Here is a 20,617-nt window from a genome sequence, read left to right on the forward strand (position 1 = left end):
TACAAAGACACCTGTTTTAAAATCTCCATCAATAATAATGTGATGGCGATGTAAGTTAGTCTTTCTGAGTTGCTCCATGTACACCCACCACCAACAACAGTAACACATCACCAATATTACGACATACCAGCTGTAGGGGAAGTTGCTGTCAATACGCACAAAGACTGGATTATTTCGACTTAGTTTTGTATTCGTGATTAACTGCAGTCATATGGCGTGAATTATTTGACTTGATTTGGTATTCGTGATTGAACCTGTCTTGTTTCTCGGGCGTTCTACATATCAACTCCACATACTCCGGTTTTGTTTACAAAAGTAAATAATTTAAATTTTACTAATTTTACTAATTCATAATAGTTGATTAATTTGAGTTGATAAAATTATTAAACAATGATTTAGTCACGAATACTAAAATAACACGAAATTAATTAATAAACAAGTGATACGTGTATTTGATGATAAGTAATTGAGCAAATAAATATCCTAGTAAAATAACATACAACATTATATAAAAATATTTTTAATCGGTCACATAAAAATCGAGTAAAATGTTTTTTGCTGTTCCTGAAAAAAGAGGTATTTTGAGTTTATTTATTTATACATTTTAGGAAAAGTTGACAGCAAATCTTTAATTATACAATGATACAATAATAATATAGTTAATTATGCCAATTATGAACTTTCCACTGATGAATAGTTAATGGTAAGGTGTACAATGTCATAGAGATGTTCTCTTAAATTAATTTCTTCTTTAGTTAGAAAATATTAAAATAAAGGAGGGTGAGGGGTGAGGAGGAGGAAATATAGGATAAGGATTAAGGACGGGAATATATAGGAATTGAACTTCTAGTTTGAGTTTTGTTGATTATTGAGTTTTTGTTTTATGTCGCGTAAAGTAGAGTTAAAAATGTCAATATGGTAATAATTTAAGTTAAATGAATGTGTGGATCTGTAGATAAATGAGTTTTGTTTGGAATTGGTCTTACAGTGAGGGAGATTAAAAGTAAGCGACTGTCTGCTGTTGCGATTGGGAACATGGAATAATAGGCGTTGAAGAAGATCAGGACTATCGATTAAATTGTGTGTAATTTTAAATAACATTACCGAATCTGCTATATTTCTTCGGAAAGTTAACGTCTGCATATTGAAGAACTTTGCAGAGTCTTCATTACTAATAATATGAGATCGAAAAGAGCGGAAATTAAGGTATCTTAGAAATCTATTTTGAACACTTTCAATTTTATTTTTATGTATTGCATAGCCTGGGTTCCACACTTGTGATGCGTATTCAAGGATACTACGAACGTATGAGAAATACAGTGTTTTGAAGGTAGTTATATCTTTGAATTGTTTACAGGAACGGATTATGAAACCCAGCATAGAAGATGCGTTAGTGACTACGTGGTCAATATGTTTATTGAAATTCAGTTTACTATCAAGTATAACCCCAAGGTCCTTAATTTCTGATTTGGTAGATAAAGGTTGATGATTAATTGAGTATTCGTGTATAAATATGTTTTTGTTTCTAGTAAAGCGTACGATGAAGCATTTGGATATATTTAATTCCAGAGAATGGGCATTAACATACGCGTTTAAACGTTGTAAGTCCTTTTGCAGCTTGTGACAGTCTTCGATTGAGTTTATAGGTGAGAAGATTTTCATGTCATCTGCATATAGAATGGTCTGCGAGTATAAAAAGCAGTGGCCTATATCATTGATATAGATATTAAATAGTAATGGTCCTAACAGGCTGCCTTGAGGAACTCCCGATGTAACAGCAACAGAGTCGGATTTAAATCCAGCAACCACTACTATTTGACTACGGTTGGAGATATAAGAAGAGAGCCAACGATAAAGATTACCGTGAATACCAATCTTTAAAAGCTTGTTCAACAAGGTTGAGTGATCAACCTTGTCAAACGCCTTACTATAGTCGGTATAGACAGTGTCCACTTGTATTCTGTTATCCAAATTATCCTGCAGGTACTCTGTGAAGGTTAAAAGATTTGTGGTTGTGGATTTACCACTAATGAAACCGTGTTGGGTCGTATTCAGGCTGGGCTTAAGAGCAGAATATAGTTGGTCATAGACTATTTTTTCAAAAATTTTGTTAAATATACAAAGTTTGGAGATTGGCCTGTAGTTTTTTACGTCTGTTTTTTTACCATTTTTGAAGATAGGAGACACATAAGCAGATTTCCATACAACAGGGACAGTGCAATCGGTTAGGGAACGATTGAAAATTAATGAAAGGGGTAAGGCTAGATTGTGTGCACATTGTTTGATAAATATTGAAGGTATTTCGTCAGGACCGGCACCTTTGCGAGTATCAATTTCCTTAAGGTATTTTAAGACAATTTCTCGTGTCACCTCAATATTGCTTATATTGGATGTATGGTTCCCGACGTCAGTTGGATCAAGGGTAAGTGGATCGAAGGGTTTACTGAAAACAGAACTGAAATATTTTGAAAATAAATTTGCAATTTCCGTTCCATTATTGGCTTTCAGCTCTCCAAAATACATACATTTTGGGACACCTTGGGATGCGTTAGAAGATTTGACGTGGCTCCAGAAGTTTTTAGGGTTTGAGGAAATATTGTTTTCAATATTACTCAAGAAACGGGATTTGCTTTTCCGACATAAGTCTTTGTGCCGTTTACGAAGCAGGGAAAATGCGTCATAGTCAGCCTGGTTCTTGTGTTTTTTATATTTGCTAAAGTATTTTGATTTTTCCTTAGTTACCTTAATAAGGGCAGCACTGTACCAAGGAGGATATTTCGAGTTCCACGAAAGTTTATGAGGAATATGAAGATTTATGAGGTATTTCAAAAACGTATAGAAACCGTCAAGCGCTGGTTCTATTTGAGAGGTAGAAAAAATGGAAGCCCAGTCAGCTTGTTCAAGGGCGAAATTAATGGAATCGTAGTCTCCACGATTATATGGAAAAACTTTTCTTTTCGCATTTGTCAATGAAGGAGTTTCCTGAAATGGCACACTAATGGACAGAGCTTTATGATGTTCATCTTCGGGAACTAGCGGGTCGTCATTAGATTCGACGGAGATTAGTAGATATGACAGAATCAGATCTAGGATATGGCCGCTTGAGTTTAGTTCACCGTTATATTGAGAGAGGTTCAGAAAATGCATACAGTCTACGAAGTAATTACTAACGTGAGTAGAGTAGTTACTAGCTGCATAGTGAGCAGATGGCGTAGTTTGGATCCATGAAATTTCAGGAAGATTAAAGTCACCTAAGACAATAAAACAATCATTGGGGTTATTTGATACTACGTCTGATAACATGTTCAGGAAATTTTCGATTAAATATTGATGTTGAGTCCCTCCGGGGATGTACACGCAATATATATGGACCAAGCTGTGAGGTGTAGTATTGGTGCGAATGGTGACCCAAATGTCTTCAGCACAAGAATTCCATTCTGGTCTGGCAACGCTGATCAGCTCCTGTTTAATAGCTATCACTACACCACCGCCAAGACGCTGACCGGTGGAAGCGTAATCGCGGTCTCTACGATATACATAGTATCGAGGATCGAAAAGTTCTTCGTCTCTGATACCTTTGGTGAGCCATGATTCTGTGAGGGCAATTAAATCGTAATCGTTTGAAAAGGTATTTTGAAGGATCGTCGTAGTCTTGGTACGAAGACCTCTACAGTTCTGGTGATATATTGCTAAAGACATGGAGAGTATTCGAATAAATATTAGTGAGTAAGCGGTAAGTTATACATATAAATGATAACTTCAATAAGTGAGTTCGGTTATAGTGGTCATGCAGTTTTACAAAGTAAGTACATCTAATACAATAATTTCTTGGTATGGGTGCATAAAGTAGTTTAAAATAATAATGGTATAAAAATCTTGTAATACGCATCTCTGGCTCGGCTAATGATAATATTATTCTGATGTTGATATAATTAGATAGAGGTAGATATCCATATTTGAGGTAAGAGCGGTTAATAATACTATTCAGTTTATATTTGAGTGAAATATTTGTTGACAAATGAGTATACGGTAATTTGCTTACCACGGCGGAGAATATAATTAGTGTGTGTGAGACCGCAATTGTCCGTCGAGTAGGTCTGATTGTCGGGAGTGCAGGGGGTCGCCAACATACGGTAAAATGTATTCCAGGTTGGTTCTTGAGAAGTGTTGACTGATTTAGAAAAGAATTAGAAAGTTTGTGGGAGAGGGTGAAATGGTAGAGGGAGGGTGAGTGTAATAGGAGTGGATAAAAGGAGGGGGGAAATGTATGGGGAGACACATGAGTGTATGAAAAATCCATTTTACGACGCGAAGAGAATGCAGATCGACTCAGGCTATTTTCTTTAGGTCCTCTTCCTTGAAAATTGGTATGGGAGGCGAAGTGGGATTTTTTCTCACAAATATCCTGGTGTTTTTTATCCACGTGAACTGGAATCCCTTCTCCTTGGCAATCCCCTTGGCCCGAAAAAGGAGGTTTTTGTTAGAACTAGTCAGATGGTCGTTGACATAGATTTTTCTATCTATTTTTCTATTGAGAGTTGTACTACTCTTCATCTAGGTGTGCGAATTATCATTCTAACATTTTCAACAGGTATTTTGAATAGGTACTTTTGATGGGTATTTTCAACAGGTACTTCGAATAGCTACTTTGATGGGTATTTTCAACAGGTACTTTGATTAGGTACTTTTGATGGGTATTTTCAACAGGTACTTCGAATAGCTACTTTGATGGGTATTTTCAACAGGTACTTCGAATAGCTACTTTTGATGGGTATTTTCACCAGGTACTTCGAATAGCTACTTTGATGGGTATTTTCAACAGGTACTTTGATTAGGTACTTTTGATGGGTATTTTCAACAGGTACTTCGAATAGCTACTTTGATGGGTATTTTCAACAGGTACTTCGAATAGCTACTTTTGATGGGTATTTTCACCAGGTACTTCGAATAGCTACTTTTGATGGGTATTTTCAACAGGTACTTTGATTAGGTACTTTTGATGGGTATTTTCAACAGGTACTTCGAATAGCTACTTTTGATGGGTATTTTCACCAGGTACTTCGAATAGCTACTTTGATGGGTATTTTCAACAGGTACTTTGATTAGGTACTTTTGATGGGTATTTTCAACAGGTACTTTGAATAGCTACTTTTGATGGGTATTTTCAACAGCTACTTTTAATAGGTACTTTTGATGATTATTTTGAATAGGTACTTCTAATGGGTATTTTTAAGGTAATTTTGATGGGTATTTTGAATAAGTACTTTTGGTGAGTATTTTCAATAGTTACTTATAATGGGTATTTTCAACAGGTAAATGGAAAAGGTACTTTTGAAGGTTATTTTCAATAGGTACTTTTAATGGGTATTTTCAACTCGTACTTTTAATGGGTACTTTGAATAGGTATTTTTGTGGGTATTTTTTACAGGTACTTTGAATAGGTCCATTTGATGGGTATTTTTAATAGGTACTTTTTATGGGTATTTTTAACAGGTAGTTTAAATAGGTACTTTTGATAGTTATTTTCAATATGTACTATGAATATGTACTTTTGATGTGTATATTCAACAGGTACTTTCAATAGGTACTTTTGTTAATTATTTTCAATAAGTACTATGAAAAGGTACTGTTGATGGGTATTTTCAACAGATAGTTTGAATAGGTACTTTTGATGGTTTGTTTCAATAGGTATTTTTGAGAGGTATTTTTAATAGAATATTTTAAAATTACTTTGGGGAATCACATATCGATTTTTTTGTGGGGAATAACTTTTTACAGAAGTTCTCTTACATCCCCCCTCCCCCCATGGATTTGAAATATTGTGTGGGTAATTATGTTACACTGAAATTCTCCAACGGGGGAATCAATTTTACCTAGAAAATTTGTGTGGAATCTGCGGGTAGAAATTATGTGAGTACAGTTTACAAATTACTTATTATTTATCAATCCTCGGGTCGGTATAATATACTTTATATAGAGTATTTTGTAACCGGTATTATTATCAGGTATTTCTTTGTATTGTACCCAGTAACGAGAAGTACTCACTGGACACACCTCTAATTTCCAGTAACAAATGTCAATGGTAAATTTAAGCAAGGCTTCCATTATAAAAATGTGCAAAGAAAAAAACATCAAAGAATACCAAGAATTTTACAAACTAATGAAAAATGGAAATCAATTTATTACACCTAATTCTAAAACAACACAATTGCAAAACTATTATATTTACCAAGCCATAAAAAACTACAATAATCTCCCTTCTGAACCGCGCTGTATTGTCAACCAATCAGAACAAATAAATGAAATAAAATAAAATTAAAAAAAAAAAACTTAAATTAAACATAAGGTACATTTAAAAATTTATATTCCATCCAAAAATATTATTATAACATAAAACTTATGTACGAATCGTGGTTCCCTTATCAGACAGAAGAACTTCTCTTTTCTGATAAGGTAATGTTATATTGATAAATATATTATATTCTTTATATTACAATACATATATTTACAATTTTTTTTTTGTAAATATCTTGTTTTACTGGGACATCGTTTTAACCACTCGCCCGTTGGAATCTAATTATTAACGTCATATTTGTCGATCTCATATTTCAAATTTAGAATTAACAATATTATTTTGCAACTATTTTTTCCACGTTTTTGGCAGCTATAGTATTTATTTATTATCTGTTTTACCATTTGTTAGTATTAGCTTGTTATACATCGATATTTATAACCATTAAAAGTCAAAAAAAGTTTTTCCAATAAAACTAGAATTCATATCTCTTCTCTAAATAGTATAAAATAAAGTTGCTATCCGCGTCTGTCTACTTGTGCGCTTAGTTCTTCTAAACTACGCAACGGATTTTGATAAAGTTTTGATTATCATTTAGAGAATTTCTTCCGGAAGGTTTACATATATAAAACATGCATATTATATTTTTAGAAAGTAGAGAAAGGTCAATGTTTTGTAATCAAGTCGTAAAAAAAAATATTTTCGGGGGCTTACATTGCTAACTCTGGCTAAACTTAATGAAATCACGACAACCTCACAAGTTTACGACAAACCATTCATAAGTCCCCGAGCAAAGCCGGGTAAACCGCAGCTAGTTTTAATATAAAATGAAGAGTGACCGGATAACTCACCAAAATAACAATTCATCACACTTTTAAAAAGTGATGAAACAAAAACTAGGTTAAATAGTTACCTTCATATCCTATTTAACTAGTTTCAATCAATGTGTTGAGTTACCATGGAACTAAAATGGAGTTCTCAAATTAAACCCGACAATAATAATAATAAGTTGTAGCTTTCTTGTGTGTGGGATTTTTTATCAAAAACATTATTAAAATAAAAATAATAAATTGCTTCTTCTCAATAAAACATTATAGATCATTTATTTAAAGCAACACACGCTATTATTTCTCTCTCTGCATAGTAGACTGAGCCACAGCTATGCATGGCGGGGTACAGCCTGTTAGTTCTCAATAAAATCTTATGAAAAACATGTTTTTGTTTATCCTTCAAAACATGATAAAATATGTTTATTTATATTTGGGATATGGCATCACTGTATACCACGTCAGAGGCCAAAGTAATAATATGTTGAAATGTTGTCAACGCATTATTAGACAATTATCCCATATTATGGTTATTTCTATACATGAGTCGTATAGAATTAAAGGCTAAATAAATATTAGCGATAGGAACAATCGATGAATCATCGATGATTTACTCGATATTTTTTACAATGGAAATATTTCAATAAATTGTCACGGACAAATCGATTCTGTCAAAAATCATCACACATTCCGAGATAATCGTTTTGAAACGTCATCAAACAAGGAAGCGATTCTGTTAAAAATCATCACAGTCCGAGACAATCGTTTTGAAAGTCATTCGAAACCACAGCCGTCACGTCATCAGTCAAAATTCATAACTCATAAACGTAAATCGATTCCCAACTCCGAGAAACATCAAAAATATCTCGGATTGCTTGCAGTGGCGTAGCAAGGTAACCAAGGGCCCTGGGGCAAATTAAAAAATGGGGCCCCACTGCTATGTAAACTATTTAAGTTTTATCAAATAAAAATATGAAATATACAAACACTTTAAAAATGCTAAGCTACTTAAGCTCTTTTTTGTGCACTGCAGACTGCAGGGCAGGTAATAAAAATATTAAACAGTAACAACATAAATTACAATTAATACTTGGTGTAGGTTTGGCTAATAAAACGAAATAGAGAAGATTCAAGGGTTTATTATATAAAGGTCGGGCCTACCAACTGACTAAATAACAATTATATTTACAATTTTTTCCTAGCTTTAGTTTTCGCAAAAGTATCAATGACTTCGTTTAAATCCAGGCTTGATGCGGTTTTGTTTTCAATTGCCATTAGCGATAAATGTCGGGAGTCGAGTTTGGCCCATCTTATTTCTTAAATTATTTTTTATTATTTTTAATTTGCTAAATGACCTTTCAGCTGCTGCAGAAGTAACAGGAATTGTAAAGAATAATAACATTGCTGTAAATATTTCCGTTAGGTCGCATTCTAGCACTCCATATTTGCTCATTCTTTCCTTACATAATTGGTGAACAGTCCATGCTTGAGTTAGTTGAGGTAAAACTAGATGGTAAATATTAATAAATTTAAGTGAAAAACTAGGGCCTATTATATCTGAATATTTTCTTTGGAATTCGTCACACTTTTGTAATAAAGTTGCTTCATCAACATGTAATAAAAATGTTGGTGTTAGAAAATCGAATATATGACAGACTGCACTCATACCAATAAAACGTGTCTCTAATTGAGATATTCCTGTGTCTAGTACATTATTGAAAATCTCAATTTTAAATATTTTTTCTCGGTTTAGAAATCGGTGATCAGCAGCTAATTCATCAAAATGTTTTTTAACTTTTCTTTGCCTTTTTTCTTGAAAATGTGTATCAATACCATATTTTCTTGCAGTTTCACTGGCTTTGCACTTCGAAATAATTCGAAAATATTTCAATAAATTTGCAACTTTTCTTTGGTCTCTGCTAAAACTTTACTCGCCTCGCCCAAATTGATGTCGAATTTTTGTAAAGTTTTGGATGCATAATTGATGTCGTTCAATACACTGTGCATGAATTCGCAAAGCAACACGAACTCGAAATTTAGCATTTTTGTTTTAATACTCTCTGCTTCACTACGCTCATCTTTATTAGGACTCTTTAGAACTATTTCTGATAATGAACGAAGTTTTATTGCAGACATCGTATTGACCCTCTATTTAGTCGTATCCATTATGATGGAAAAAAACGGTGACGCTCTAATTTGGTCTAGTAGATGGGTTTCAAGTTTGGTCCCCAAGCTCTCAATCATTTCATTTTGAATTGTTGCACTCAGATATCTTGTAGATCCTAAAAACATAAAAAAACACAATTTCAAAAAAGTCAAGTCAAGTTAAACAGTTAATAAACAAAATAAAACGATAAAAAAACTTAGAAATAATTATTATTACCTTTGGGCATATCCAAAACTTGCCGCAAAATGTGATCATATCGGGCGACAAGCTCTACAAAGGACAGATACAGACAGATGGTATCCTTCCTGACTTAAGTCTTCTTGATGTCCTCTCAAAGCCAAAGAACTCTTTGCTAGGGTAAGTATGATAACGCATAACCTTTGAAGAACAAATTATGCTTCTTTGCGAATTTCATTTTCAAGTTCCTTGTCGGTAGTATTAGTATCGTTTTTTTTTCCAAAATTCATACACAGCACATGCTTCCGAATGGTTACTCGAACAACTGTGTTGTTTAATTCTTTCTGATAAATGCTTCCAATCTCGAATTCCCGTACACCGAACATTATTCCTTTGTGAAGCAAATAACCAGCAGGGTTGACAATAGGCAGCGTCTAGTATTTTGGAATAACACAACCAAAAACGATTAACTGGTCCATATTTAGAACACGAAAAGTAGTACGATTTTGAAAAACACCTATTGTTCTGGTTGATGTCTGTTGGAAAAGGTCCTGAAGGCTGTAAAGGCCCCATATCAAGAATTTGACGTTTTTCGTTATCACTTAATATTTTGTTCGTGAAGTTTCCCAAGTCATAAGAAGATTTGAGGTCTGTGGTTCCTCCAAACCCTCCGCTCTTATGTGTGTCATGCAAACATCATCCACGTTCACATGATCGGCGGCGGAGGTATCTCCAACTGCAATAATTGTCGAATCTTCTTCAGTAGGCTTCTCAACCAACACTGCAGTTACCACATTATTTGAGTCACTTTCAATAGAAATATTTTGGCCAGATGTACTTGCAGAAGGCTAACTAAAAAACTTGTCCATTTTTGGGCAATTTTTGTTTACTATCTTCTCTTTCTTGGCGTTGTTTGCGTTTAAATGCACCACTGGGTTTCTTCTTTTAATCAATATTTTAATACGCTACAAGTGTCGTTGGGGAATGACGCACATATCCATAAATAAACCACTCTCTAGATCGATATCTTCGGGCTTTTTGTATGCCCCCATTTTGTCACCCTCTTAACCACAGACGACCACTGATAAAACGGTCGTTTGGTCCAGACAGGTAAATATATTGTGGACCATAAATAAATCTCAAGGCCATTTAAAAAAGTGCAAACATAGATAATATAACTGCACCCAGCTAACATCGTTCATTCACTAGCCCACAAAAATTATATTTTAAAAATAAAAATATTGGAATGCAGGAAAAGGAAAATAAAAAAAAACCCACAGCTATGCACACATAAAAATACTTTTTATTTTCAAAAAGACAATGGACAGTAATACAAAACAGGGTCAGTACAACTGATGTATTGAGCATTGATTTATCATTGAAGTAGAAGATAATACTAATATATCTAAACAAAACATGAAACAGAACAAGACACAGAAAAATAAAAAGTAACAGTCTCAACTAGGAATCGAACCCAGGATTTCTGTCTTACTGCAACAACTTAATAGGATTCAATTTGACCTTGCACAAAAATACAAGAATATATACACAAAATACATATTCAACAAATTTAAGTGTTAATTATTATTGCCACAGCACTAGAAGTTATTCAAATTCTCCTGCAAGGGTTTCATATAATTTCCACAGCTTTGTCGTTAGCAAACATCATGGAAAATGCTGGTTAAATCTGAATACTTACATGATGCAATTCTGGAGAGGTTTAAATGACCTTGTTTGATGTAATCGTGGCTTTTTTAGCAGTTTTAGCATCCTTATACGTGGTATAGTATCGCGTCGGAATACGGATAGGTCTGAAAAGGAAAATTAATTAAATTATTAGCCAATGAAGTACATTCAGGAATCAGGAATATTGTATCAAAGAACGAGAGGTTAGTACCTGTATTTAAAAACAGGTTCGGGTCCTTCTTTCAGTTGGTGGAGATAGACAGGATATTATATGATGATTGGAAGATTAAGCGTTGCCAAGCATTCTTTTTTAATCCCAAAAGAACCGTATTTTTGCTTTCAATTGAGAAATGACACCCACAAACAAACGTATTTCTTGCTGCTTCTTGCTAGCACCGTATTATCGAATCCGTCTGAGCAACCTTTAACACAACACGGCATTAATTTATCATTTTGAAGAATTCTAGCACGTAAAATTATTTTTAGATGGGTTAGACGATTTTCAAAATTCAAAATATTTACGCTAAAAACTTCAACTGACTTTAACCTCGAAATGGCGTCTTGGAAATTACCGTTAATTTTTTATCGCAGCATAACATATGGTTAGCTTCTCTTTCTGTTACACAAGTCGCTATGGTAGAGAGCGAGAAATCAAACTACAATTTTTGCTCTGAGCCAATGAGATCTGAGCTTTCAGCCACAACAGCTTTGTCTATAAGAATTTGGGTATTGAATAACTCCTCCCATCAGGGTTACAAGGTCAGAAGGGAGTTGTACGCCCCTGCACATATCACTATCCCAACACTGCCAACCATAAATATACCACTCTCTAGATCGATATCTTCGGGCTTTTTGTATGTAACGGAATTATACAGTAATTAACCAGAGATATACAATCAGTACCTACCGTGCGGAGCAGAGCAGTAGACAAGGTAGAGGAAACTCAAGGCCATTTAAAAAAAGATGCGACCATAGACAACATAATTGCTCTCAGCCTACTTTATTCATTCACTAGCCTAAAAAAACTATTATAAAAATAAAAATGTCCTTGAAGCAGAAAAATGTCGAAATGTTTTCCAAGGGCAAGGTTCATCTGACTAAGAAAATAAACTTTTACAGTGCATTTCCTTAAGATTAAGCTTGTTAATCTGAGAAGAAGAAACCCAAAATGACAAGAAATTTGCAAAAACACTGAAGAAAATTTCCAAAACATGATTGTCCGACAGTACGACGAAGAATTCCGACATTTTTCAGCCTCATGAACTCATGGTTACATATGTTTAAAAATCTTTAATTTCACCAAAACAATAAAATAATACAGGATAACACTAATCAATAACATGAATAAGTTTATCGATTTAATAAATAACATTTATACGCTGTGGAGGAAGACATACAAGTATGAAGCATTGTTCAAAAAACCGAACGAATAACCTAAAAACTGTCAAATCACTTTAAACTTGAACTTACGTAGGTAGGTTGAATAAATGTTTGTAACTCGCTAACACCATACTGGCTTATATTGTATTTTTATCACGAACAACTTTAATACGCAATATTTTCGACGGAAATGATAGTATTTCGGCAGCAAATGACAACCCGCGTGTATAAATAAACCACCCTCATTTTGTTTAAATGATTTGAAACTGTCAAACGGCAAAATTCCGTCATCTCTTTCTGTTATACGAGTCATTATGGTAGAGAGCGAGAGATCAAACCAATACTTCTGCTCTCACCAATGAGATCTGAGCTTTTAGCCATATTATTAGTTTTCTATAAGAATTTTGAGGTGGGCGTGGCGGTTGCAAATGAGTTTCAAGGCCAAAGCTAAGAGAAATTCCCCTGCTGCCAACCTACAGAAAGAATTTAGGGGAATTCCCTAGGCATAACTTTTGAATTTCTTTCAACTGAGTTGTCATGATTAAAGTGGGGTTGCAAGTTGCAACCTGTCATATTTATTTTGAAAATGGGAGAAATTTCCAAAAGTTCAGTTCGATCGAGATTTCTGGTAAAGATTCGAGGGCCCCCTGAGCTTGAGGGCCCCGGGGCACTGCCCCGCGTAGCCCCTAGGTAGCTACGCCGCTGATTGCTTGACAAATTAGATATTTTTCCCGTGGTACATTGTGTTACGTACTACCTAATATGATTTAATATCCACTAGGAACTGAGAACTGGGATTACGCAATTATTCCTTGCTAATTGACAAATGTTTAGTTATGATTTTATCTACCAACCAAAGAAGCTACGAGTACATGAACATATTTTAGGTTGGGATTTATGACGCCCGTGCATTTAGTGTAAAAACATCATTCTGACTTATAATTAGTTGATAAGGTTATTAATAAACATTAATTGGTTATTTTTAAAGTGCCGTTTTTGTGAAAAATCACCGCGAGGGCGCTCTATAAAGATTCTTAAGGTTGAATGTATTTTAAGGTTATGTTTGTATTTTTTGTGAAAGATTCAATCGGCCCGATATTGTTTTAGTATTCAGGTTTTTATGTCCGTGGGAAAGGAATAATTGAATTATTTATTCTATTGAAGAATGAATAACGAGAAACGGGAGGAGATTTCAAATCTCCAGCAGGAATATTCAAGTTTATATCCTTTCAATTGGAAGTAGGTACGAACATTATTTATTTGTATTATTTATTCAGTTAAATGTAGATTTAATAAATTTAACGTCAAAGTAAAATTCGTAATCATTTACATAATAATAATAATATGACTATCATCACGTTGCTATCTGCAAATAAACAATAAACATCATTGCCGGTTTAAAAACACTGGTTTAGTACATTTTTTGGAAATGCAATACTTACGTACCAAAATGTTGCCTTACCAAAGTAACATGCTTTTTCCAAGTGCCGCTCCCCTCTTCCCACCCCAACATAATACAATAGTCTGTCTCTTTCCAAGTGCCGCTCCCTTCTTCCCACCTCAACATAATACAATAGTCTGTCTCTTTCCAAGTGCCGCTCCCCTCTTCCCACCCCAACATAATACAATAGTCTGTCTCTTTCCAAGTGCCGCTCCCTTCTTCTCACCTCAACATAATACAATAGTCTGTCTCTTTCCAAGTGCCGCTCCCCTCTTCCCACCCCAACATAATACAATAGTCTGTCTCTTTCCAAGTGCCGCTCCCTTCTTCCCACCTCAACATAATACAATAGTCTGTCTCTTTCCAAGTGCCGCTCCCCTCTTCCCACCCCAACATAATACAATAGTCTGTCTCTTTCCAAGTGCCGCTCCCTTCTTCCCACCCCAACATAATACAATAGTCTGTCTCTTTAAAAGTGCCGCTCCCCTCTTCCCACCTCAATATAATACAATAGTCTGTCTCTTTCCGCAGCTACTGCTCCCGTTGAACTCCAAGCGATTAAATCGATTAATCGCTCGATTCATTTGATGTTTTGATCAAAATATTTAAATCATGTAAATGTTTCATTTTTGCTCATCACTACTAAATAGCCCCATTATTATTTAGGTCATCTCGTGTTTGGTATTGAATTTGTATTGAACGTGGCCAGCGTGACCGTTCAATTTAAGATGATGAACTTTAATTGAATGGCGGGATTTCTAACTAAAAACTTGAGCAACTTTGTCAAAGTTCACACTTGTCAATATGTGCTCTCAAGTGTCGAGTTGATCAACTTAAATTGAAGTTATTTTTATGGCTATTCACCGACAGAACACTGATCTAAAGTTTGAATATAAAAATGATCTATCTTCCGGTTTGTCTTGGGTTGATTTGTCTATGGCATCGTGTCACCCACCTGTCCGCACCTGTCATTACTTCGGAAATGCATGCGGAGTCAGTAAGTACGAAATAAAATATTTGGTGATAAATATGAACCACTGCAAGGTAGAGTATGCAGCCACAGATATTGAGGCATAAACGGAAGTAAACTCAAAAGCAGTTGCGCACACAGCAACAGAGTAGCGTCGGGCAGAGCGACTAATAGCGAATTGTTAAGGTTTTGAAAGATAAGTTTTTAGAGAACCACGTAGTGTTGTATTCTGTATTAATTACGCTGCATTTAAATATGCAATTTTTGTTTACAAGACTAATGCGCAAACTGTGAAATCAGACAGCATTAATCTGCAATGGATATTATGATCTGGGACGTAAGCGTCATAAAGTCCGAACCCGAGAAAATCCTTGAAGAAGAGAGTCTAACATCTCACCGTGATGCAATATTACAGCACGGGATTGTCAAACAGGAGATAGAAGGCGCTTCTGCTATCAAGTATGAACCGGGGACTCTAGCGGACTCTAGTTTACCTGACAAGGATCTTTTGACCTCAGATGTCTGTGTCATTAAGTCCGAACCGGAGACATTGCAGTATGGGATTGTCAAACGGGAGACAGAGGACACTTTTTATGTCAAGCGTGAACCGGGGACTCTAGCGGACATTCGTTTAACTGAAAAGAATATTATGACCTGGGATGTCAGTATCATAAAGTCAGAACCGGAGACAGTTCCCAAACAAGAGAGTCCAGCATCTCACTGTGCTGCAATATTGCAGTACGGAATTGTCAAACAGGAAGCAGAGGACGTTTCTGCGATCAAGTGTCAACCAGGCACGCTAGCTGCAGAGGAAAAAGCGCAAGAACATGGTGAATGTTCTGAAATTGATATTCACTCTCCTGACATTAAAAAGGAATGTTTCTTATATCTGGAAAAGATCGACCAAAGCCGAGGTAAGTCATTAACTTATGCATTAAGTTCTCTCTCTTATGGGAGGTTGGTTTACCGTGCAGACTGCTGGCCGAACAGCTCAGAACTGCACTCATACCACTCACAACGCTATGTGGGTATGGTAAAAAGAAAGACCTTTGCCAAGTCTTCAATCAATCTAACCCTAGCATTTGATTTGGGTTATATTGTAATTGATACCCCCGTTGTACTCAATGTTCAATTTTTGTCTGTTACATGAAGAACCTCTGCGTTCCTCACTCATTTTTCCAAGGTTTTAAGTATGTGTGTGTAGATCCACATTTGTGTAGCCTCTATAACAGTGATCCGTCCTGATCCCACGTATATTTTACAGGAAAAAAGGTAAAAGCTTCACTTACGAACGAAACTTGAGTTTAATTTGGTTTCCAAACTGAAGTTTACTTATTTTCTTCTGTTAATAAGCGATCGCTTATAGGTGCAACGATACAAATAATTATAGGGTATATCATCCGAAAATCGAACTCACAGGTTCAATAGTGGAATCGAAGATGTTTACCATTCTGGAAACTAAAATGCATACACTTTTTTATTTAAAAACAATTTTTAACTTGTTTATCAAGTTTTGTGTGAAAACTGACTTGCCGTTGTCTGTCAAATACCCTTTATGCCATTCACAATGTTTATTTTGTTATTACAGAATTCGTTTCGTCCAAATCGTCTATTGCTTGCACGAAAGACCAGAAAGCAAAACAATCATTCACAGGAAAGAAATCGTTTTCCCGCCCTACTTATTCCAACAGGTGTAGTAACAAAACTAATATTTCATGGTTAATAATTTAAGATCCCACATTGGAAAGAAACCATTTTCGTGTTCGGCATGTACTTACAGATGCAGTCATAAAAGCACAGTGGTAAGTCATAGTGGACCTCACGCTGGAGAGAAACCATTGTCATGTTAGGAATACAATTATAGGTGTAGTCACAAAAGCGTAACGATTCGTCATATTGATATCCAAACTGGAGAGAAACCATTCTCGTGCTCGGAATGCACTTACAATCTATGTCTCATATTCGTACCCACACTGGAGAGATACCATTTTCGTGGTCAGAATGTACATACAGGTGCAATTATGAAAGCGCAATGGTTCGTCTATGGAACCATTACTGGAAAAAAATCATTCTTGTGCTCGAAATGAAAATATGCTCTCAGCAATGGAATAATAACAGAATTTGAATAATACTTTTACAACTTGAATATTATCTTTGAAATTTGATGAATTTTTCAAATTCTGTTAAAAAAACCCGTCCTTAATATTTTTATTAAAAATTGTAAATGGTAATATAGACAGCCCTGATTGACTTAAACTTACTGAATTTCATGTATCATCGAGAGCTACTCGTTCTAAAATCCTGTTTAATGTATCAATATCTGGACTGAGCATTTCAAGCTATCGCTTAACCTAGATTACATGAAGTTAGTAATACCCACGTAGAGGTGGCGGATCTATTTAACTGCACAGAAGGCAGGTATGAGAAGGCTATAGTATTATATTATTTTCTCAAACAATATTAATTTAACCCAAGTCTACTTATATGTTTTGTGTAAATCTTTCTATACCTGGTATTCATTTTATACTTTATTTTTCTTTCGATATAAAACACCTCTGGGCCACCTAGGAAGGTAGAACCGACTCTTGCACGGAACTACGCTTCATTCGCCCAGTCGGCTCCCTCCTCATTTGTTTAAATCGCTGTGATTTTACAACCAAGAGCATCGTTTCGAACAGAGTGCCGTTTGCGTTTATTAATACATTGTTTATTAATTTTAAATATGAGTAACATTAAACGTGTAAATGCACTGCTCCCTGTTAAAAAAATAACGGAAGATACAATTGATGTTACTTACAACTTAACCTCATTCTATAAATGTATCTATTTTAATAATGATAAAATAATTGATTAATTCACTTTCCTTCCGTGACGGCTATACACATTTACTTTCTCTCTCTCTTTCACTTAATGCATACGCTCACCCCGTTCTATTGCATATGAGGTTAGCCGTATCAGAGCTGTACAAATATCAGCAAACGGGTAACTTGCTGCGCATGTGTTTGTAAAACATGGGATTGGTATACCCACGTGCTCAATATCACTACACCCTCATTTGCATTGCTCTCTCTCTCTCTCTCCCTCGGGCACGCATGCGCATTTAATTTCAACACTAATGAGATTACATAATTATTTTCAGCGCTCATACTTCACAGGAGATAGGTGACATTATAATTGAATCTAATAACGAGCCAAATCAATCCATTAAATCAAATCAAAGACACAATGTATCAGACAGGTAATGATATTTATGTAACATTTCATCACATACATTTCTTGTGTTTTGTTATCATTTTAAATCAAAATTTCGTAACTTCAGATTGGACAATAAGCAAGCTCTGAAAAAAGCGCGGCAACAAAGATATCGTGAAAAACACCGTGAAGAAATTAACAAGCGCAAAAGAGATAGTAGGCTAAATAAAGAAGGCGCACAGTCCGTTCAGAAAGATGCTACGAGGAATAAACGTAATCGGATGTATTGGGAGCGACATAGAGAGGAAATCAACCAGCGTAAAAGAGATAATAGACTGCACAAACAAAGTGCACAGTCCGTTCACAAGGATGCTAAAAGAAATGAACGTAATCGGATGTATTGGGATCGAAACAGAGAAGAAATCAATCAGCGAAGACGAGAACGCAGACAACTTCAATAAAATAATCATAACAAATTACTGAAGCAACATTAAATTATCAGTTGAGTGCGAATTGTTCAAATGTATACAAGAGATAACACGGAATTGAGCGGTTCACAACAACATAAAGCACGACTTCTGGAAGACAGATAAAATATTATTTCTGTTCATACGACTGATCGGTATAAATTTCCATTCTCTTTAAACTAAAATAAACGTGATTTTTATTCAATATTATTAAATTGTTTTATTTATTTTATTTAAGACGTGGCAGAGATTAATGTATGATCATGGTAGCAGAAGTCGGGGACGCCCGAGGAAGACATGAATCAGATAGTCGAGTCGGGCCATGTCAATAATCAGAATAATAGAAGAGTACGTATGAGACGATGTATGAAAGTGAATGAGACAAGGAGTGTGTGGTGTGACCGAGTTGTTTGGCGGTCCGTCCTCTCTGCCTACCCCTGCGGGGAAACGGCATGATGGTTAGAAAATTAGAGATCAAAAGAAAAATAAATTACAATAACGAGATACACGGACACGGGACGAGAAATTCTAAGCAAATTAGATTGCCAACAAGAAAAAAAACAAGCACCCAAAAATCTCTGATGTACCAGGTCGTTCAACTCTATAACAAAATCCCGAAGGAAATTGCTGTGATAGAAAATATTAATAAGTTCAAAAATGAATTAAGAAAATATGTCTATCTCAATTATTAATGTTTCTTTTTTGTGACTTTATTGAAATATTTAAAGAAAGATTATGTTTGCCAAACAATGTACATGTTTATATGTTTTTAAAACTATTAGCACACACGAATATGTGAGCTAACTTAAGATTAATAAATAAATCAAACTCATGTTGACAAAGCCAATCATTCCAAGTCAGCAAACTGCAACCGCATAAATAAACAGTTCCGTGACATTTTTTGTAAATAATCAGTTCGGATCTGCTTGCTCAATCCGAGATAGACTTTGGTTTCAAAGGGATTTAAAGAAACGAAACCAACAAACACAAAGATATTATCAACAGAATCGCTGTAAATATTTTTAATTGACATTTCACGTTTTGCTGATAACAATTTTCTGAATATAAGACATGACCACAGTCACAGTCTAGCTTTGTTCTACTTGCAAATCAGCTTTAGGTGAGAATAGATTATAATGGATTTCAATATTCGGACAAGGTCGTCGGCAGGCGGGTGTGCCGGGGGGTGTCAGAAGTTGGAGGTATTAATATTATAGGTTATTAATTTGATATACCTAACTAATGATATAAAGGTGAGATGTCAGACGTCGCAGAAAAATCAATCAAAAGACATAACGAAGATAGATAATATAAATTTTAGAATATTTTCGGAATGTGAATTAGCGATGGGCACAATCAACAAAACATCGATGATTTACTCGATATTTTTGATCATAGAAAAATTTCGATTCAATGATGGTTATTATGGACAAACGGATTTCGTCAAAAATCATCAAATACCAACATTTGACAATATTAGCAAAGAATAATTGCGTAATCCCAAATGCAATCGTTCATATAATACAATATACCTACGGTATAATATCTCGTTTGTCAAGCAATCCGAGATGTTTTTGACGTCTCGAAATATAATCTCTCGGATTTGACATTCGATTGTGAAAATGATTGTCTCTGACTATCTTTTCGAATGATTTTTGACAAAATCGTTTTGTAAAAAATCATAAATGATATAATATGTGGATGGTCAAAAAAAATCGATGATTTGTCGATTGCGCCTATCGTTATTTGCAAGTAAACCATAAATGTATCATTGTTAATATGAACACATTGGTTTTGTCCATTGTTGCAAATGCCGTTCTTACCTCATACAAATGTACCATATTGTACCCTCCCCTGAGACATTAAAACGCTGCCTCTGCTCGCAGCTATTGCTCCCGCTGAAGTTCGAGCGATTAATTCGATTGGTGTTTCGGTCGTGTAAATGTTTCGATCTTGCCTACCGCTGTGTGAATACAAAATGTAAATAGCCATAAAAGTAGAATACTTATGTTGTCTTC

General features: G+C 35.0%; 1 protein-coding gene across 1 annotated transcript; it reads left to right on the plus strand.

Moving 5' to 3' along the window:
• Positions 1 to 14,926: 14,926 nt before the first annotated feature.
• LOC149414069 (uncharacterized) lies at positions 14,927 to 18,788 on the plus strand. Its single transcript, XM_089643916.1, has 4 exons — positions 14,927 to 15,854; positions 16,529 to 16,631; positions 18,080 to 18,178; positions 18,260 to 18,788. Exons 1-4 carry the CDS (start codon positions 15,257 to 15,259, stop codon positions 18,591 to 18,593), a joined length of 1,134 nt encoding a protein of 377 aa, XP_089500042.1. The 5' UTR covers positions 14,927 to 15,256; the 3' UTR covers positions 18,594 to 18,788.
• Positions 18,789 to 20,617: the final 1,829 nt, after the last annotated feature.

This window comes from Hesperophylax consimilis, chromosome 20 (genome assembly GCF_061612785.1).
Source record: "Hesperophylax consimilis isolate HC1 chromosome 20, BYU_Hcon_1.0, whole genome shotgun sequence".
In the NCBI taxonomy this organism is placed as follows: Eukaryota; Metazoa; Arthropoda; class Insecta; order Trichoptera; family Limnephilidae; genus Hesperophylax; species Hesperophylax consimilis.

Bases quoted from the DNA above. Each gene is read 5' to 3' on its own strand.
- LOC149414069 (XM_089643916.1), top strand. From the start codon at position 15,257: ATGGATATTATGATCTGGGACGTAAGCGTCATAAAGTCCGAACCCGAG. The intron at 15,855-16,528 runs GTAAGTCATTAA...TTGTTATTACAG, and splicing joins AAAGATCGACCAAAGCCGAG to AATTCGTTTCGTCCAAATCG. The intron at 16,632-18,079 runs GTGTAGTAACAA...AATTATTTTCAG, and splicing joins CGCCCTACTTATTCCAACAG to CGCTCATACTTCACAGGAGA.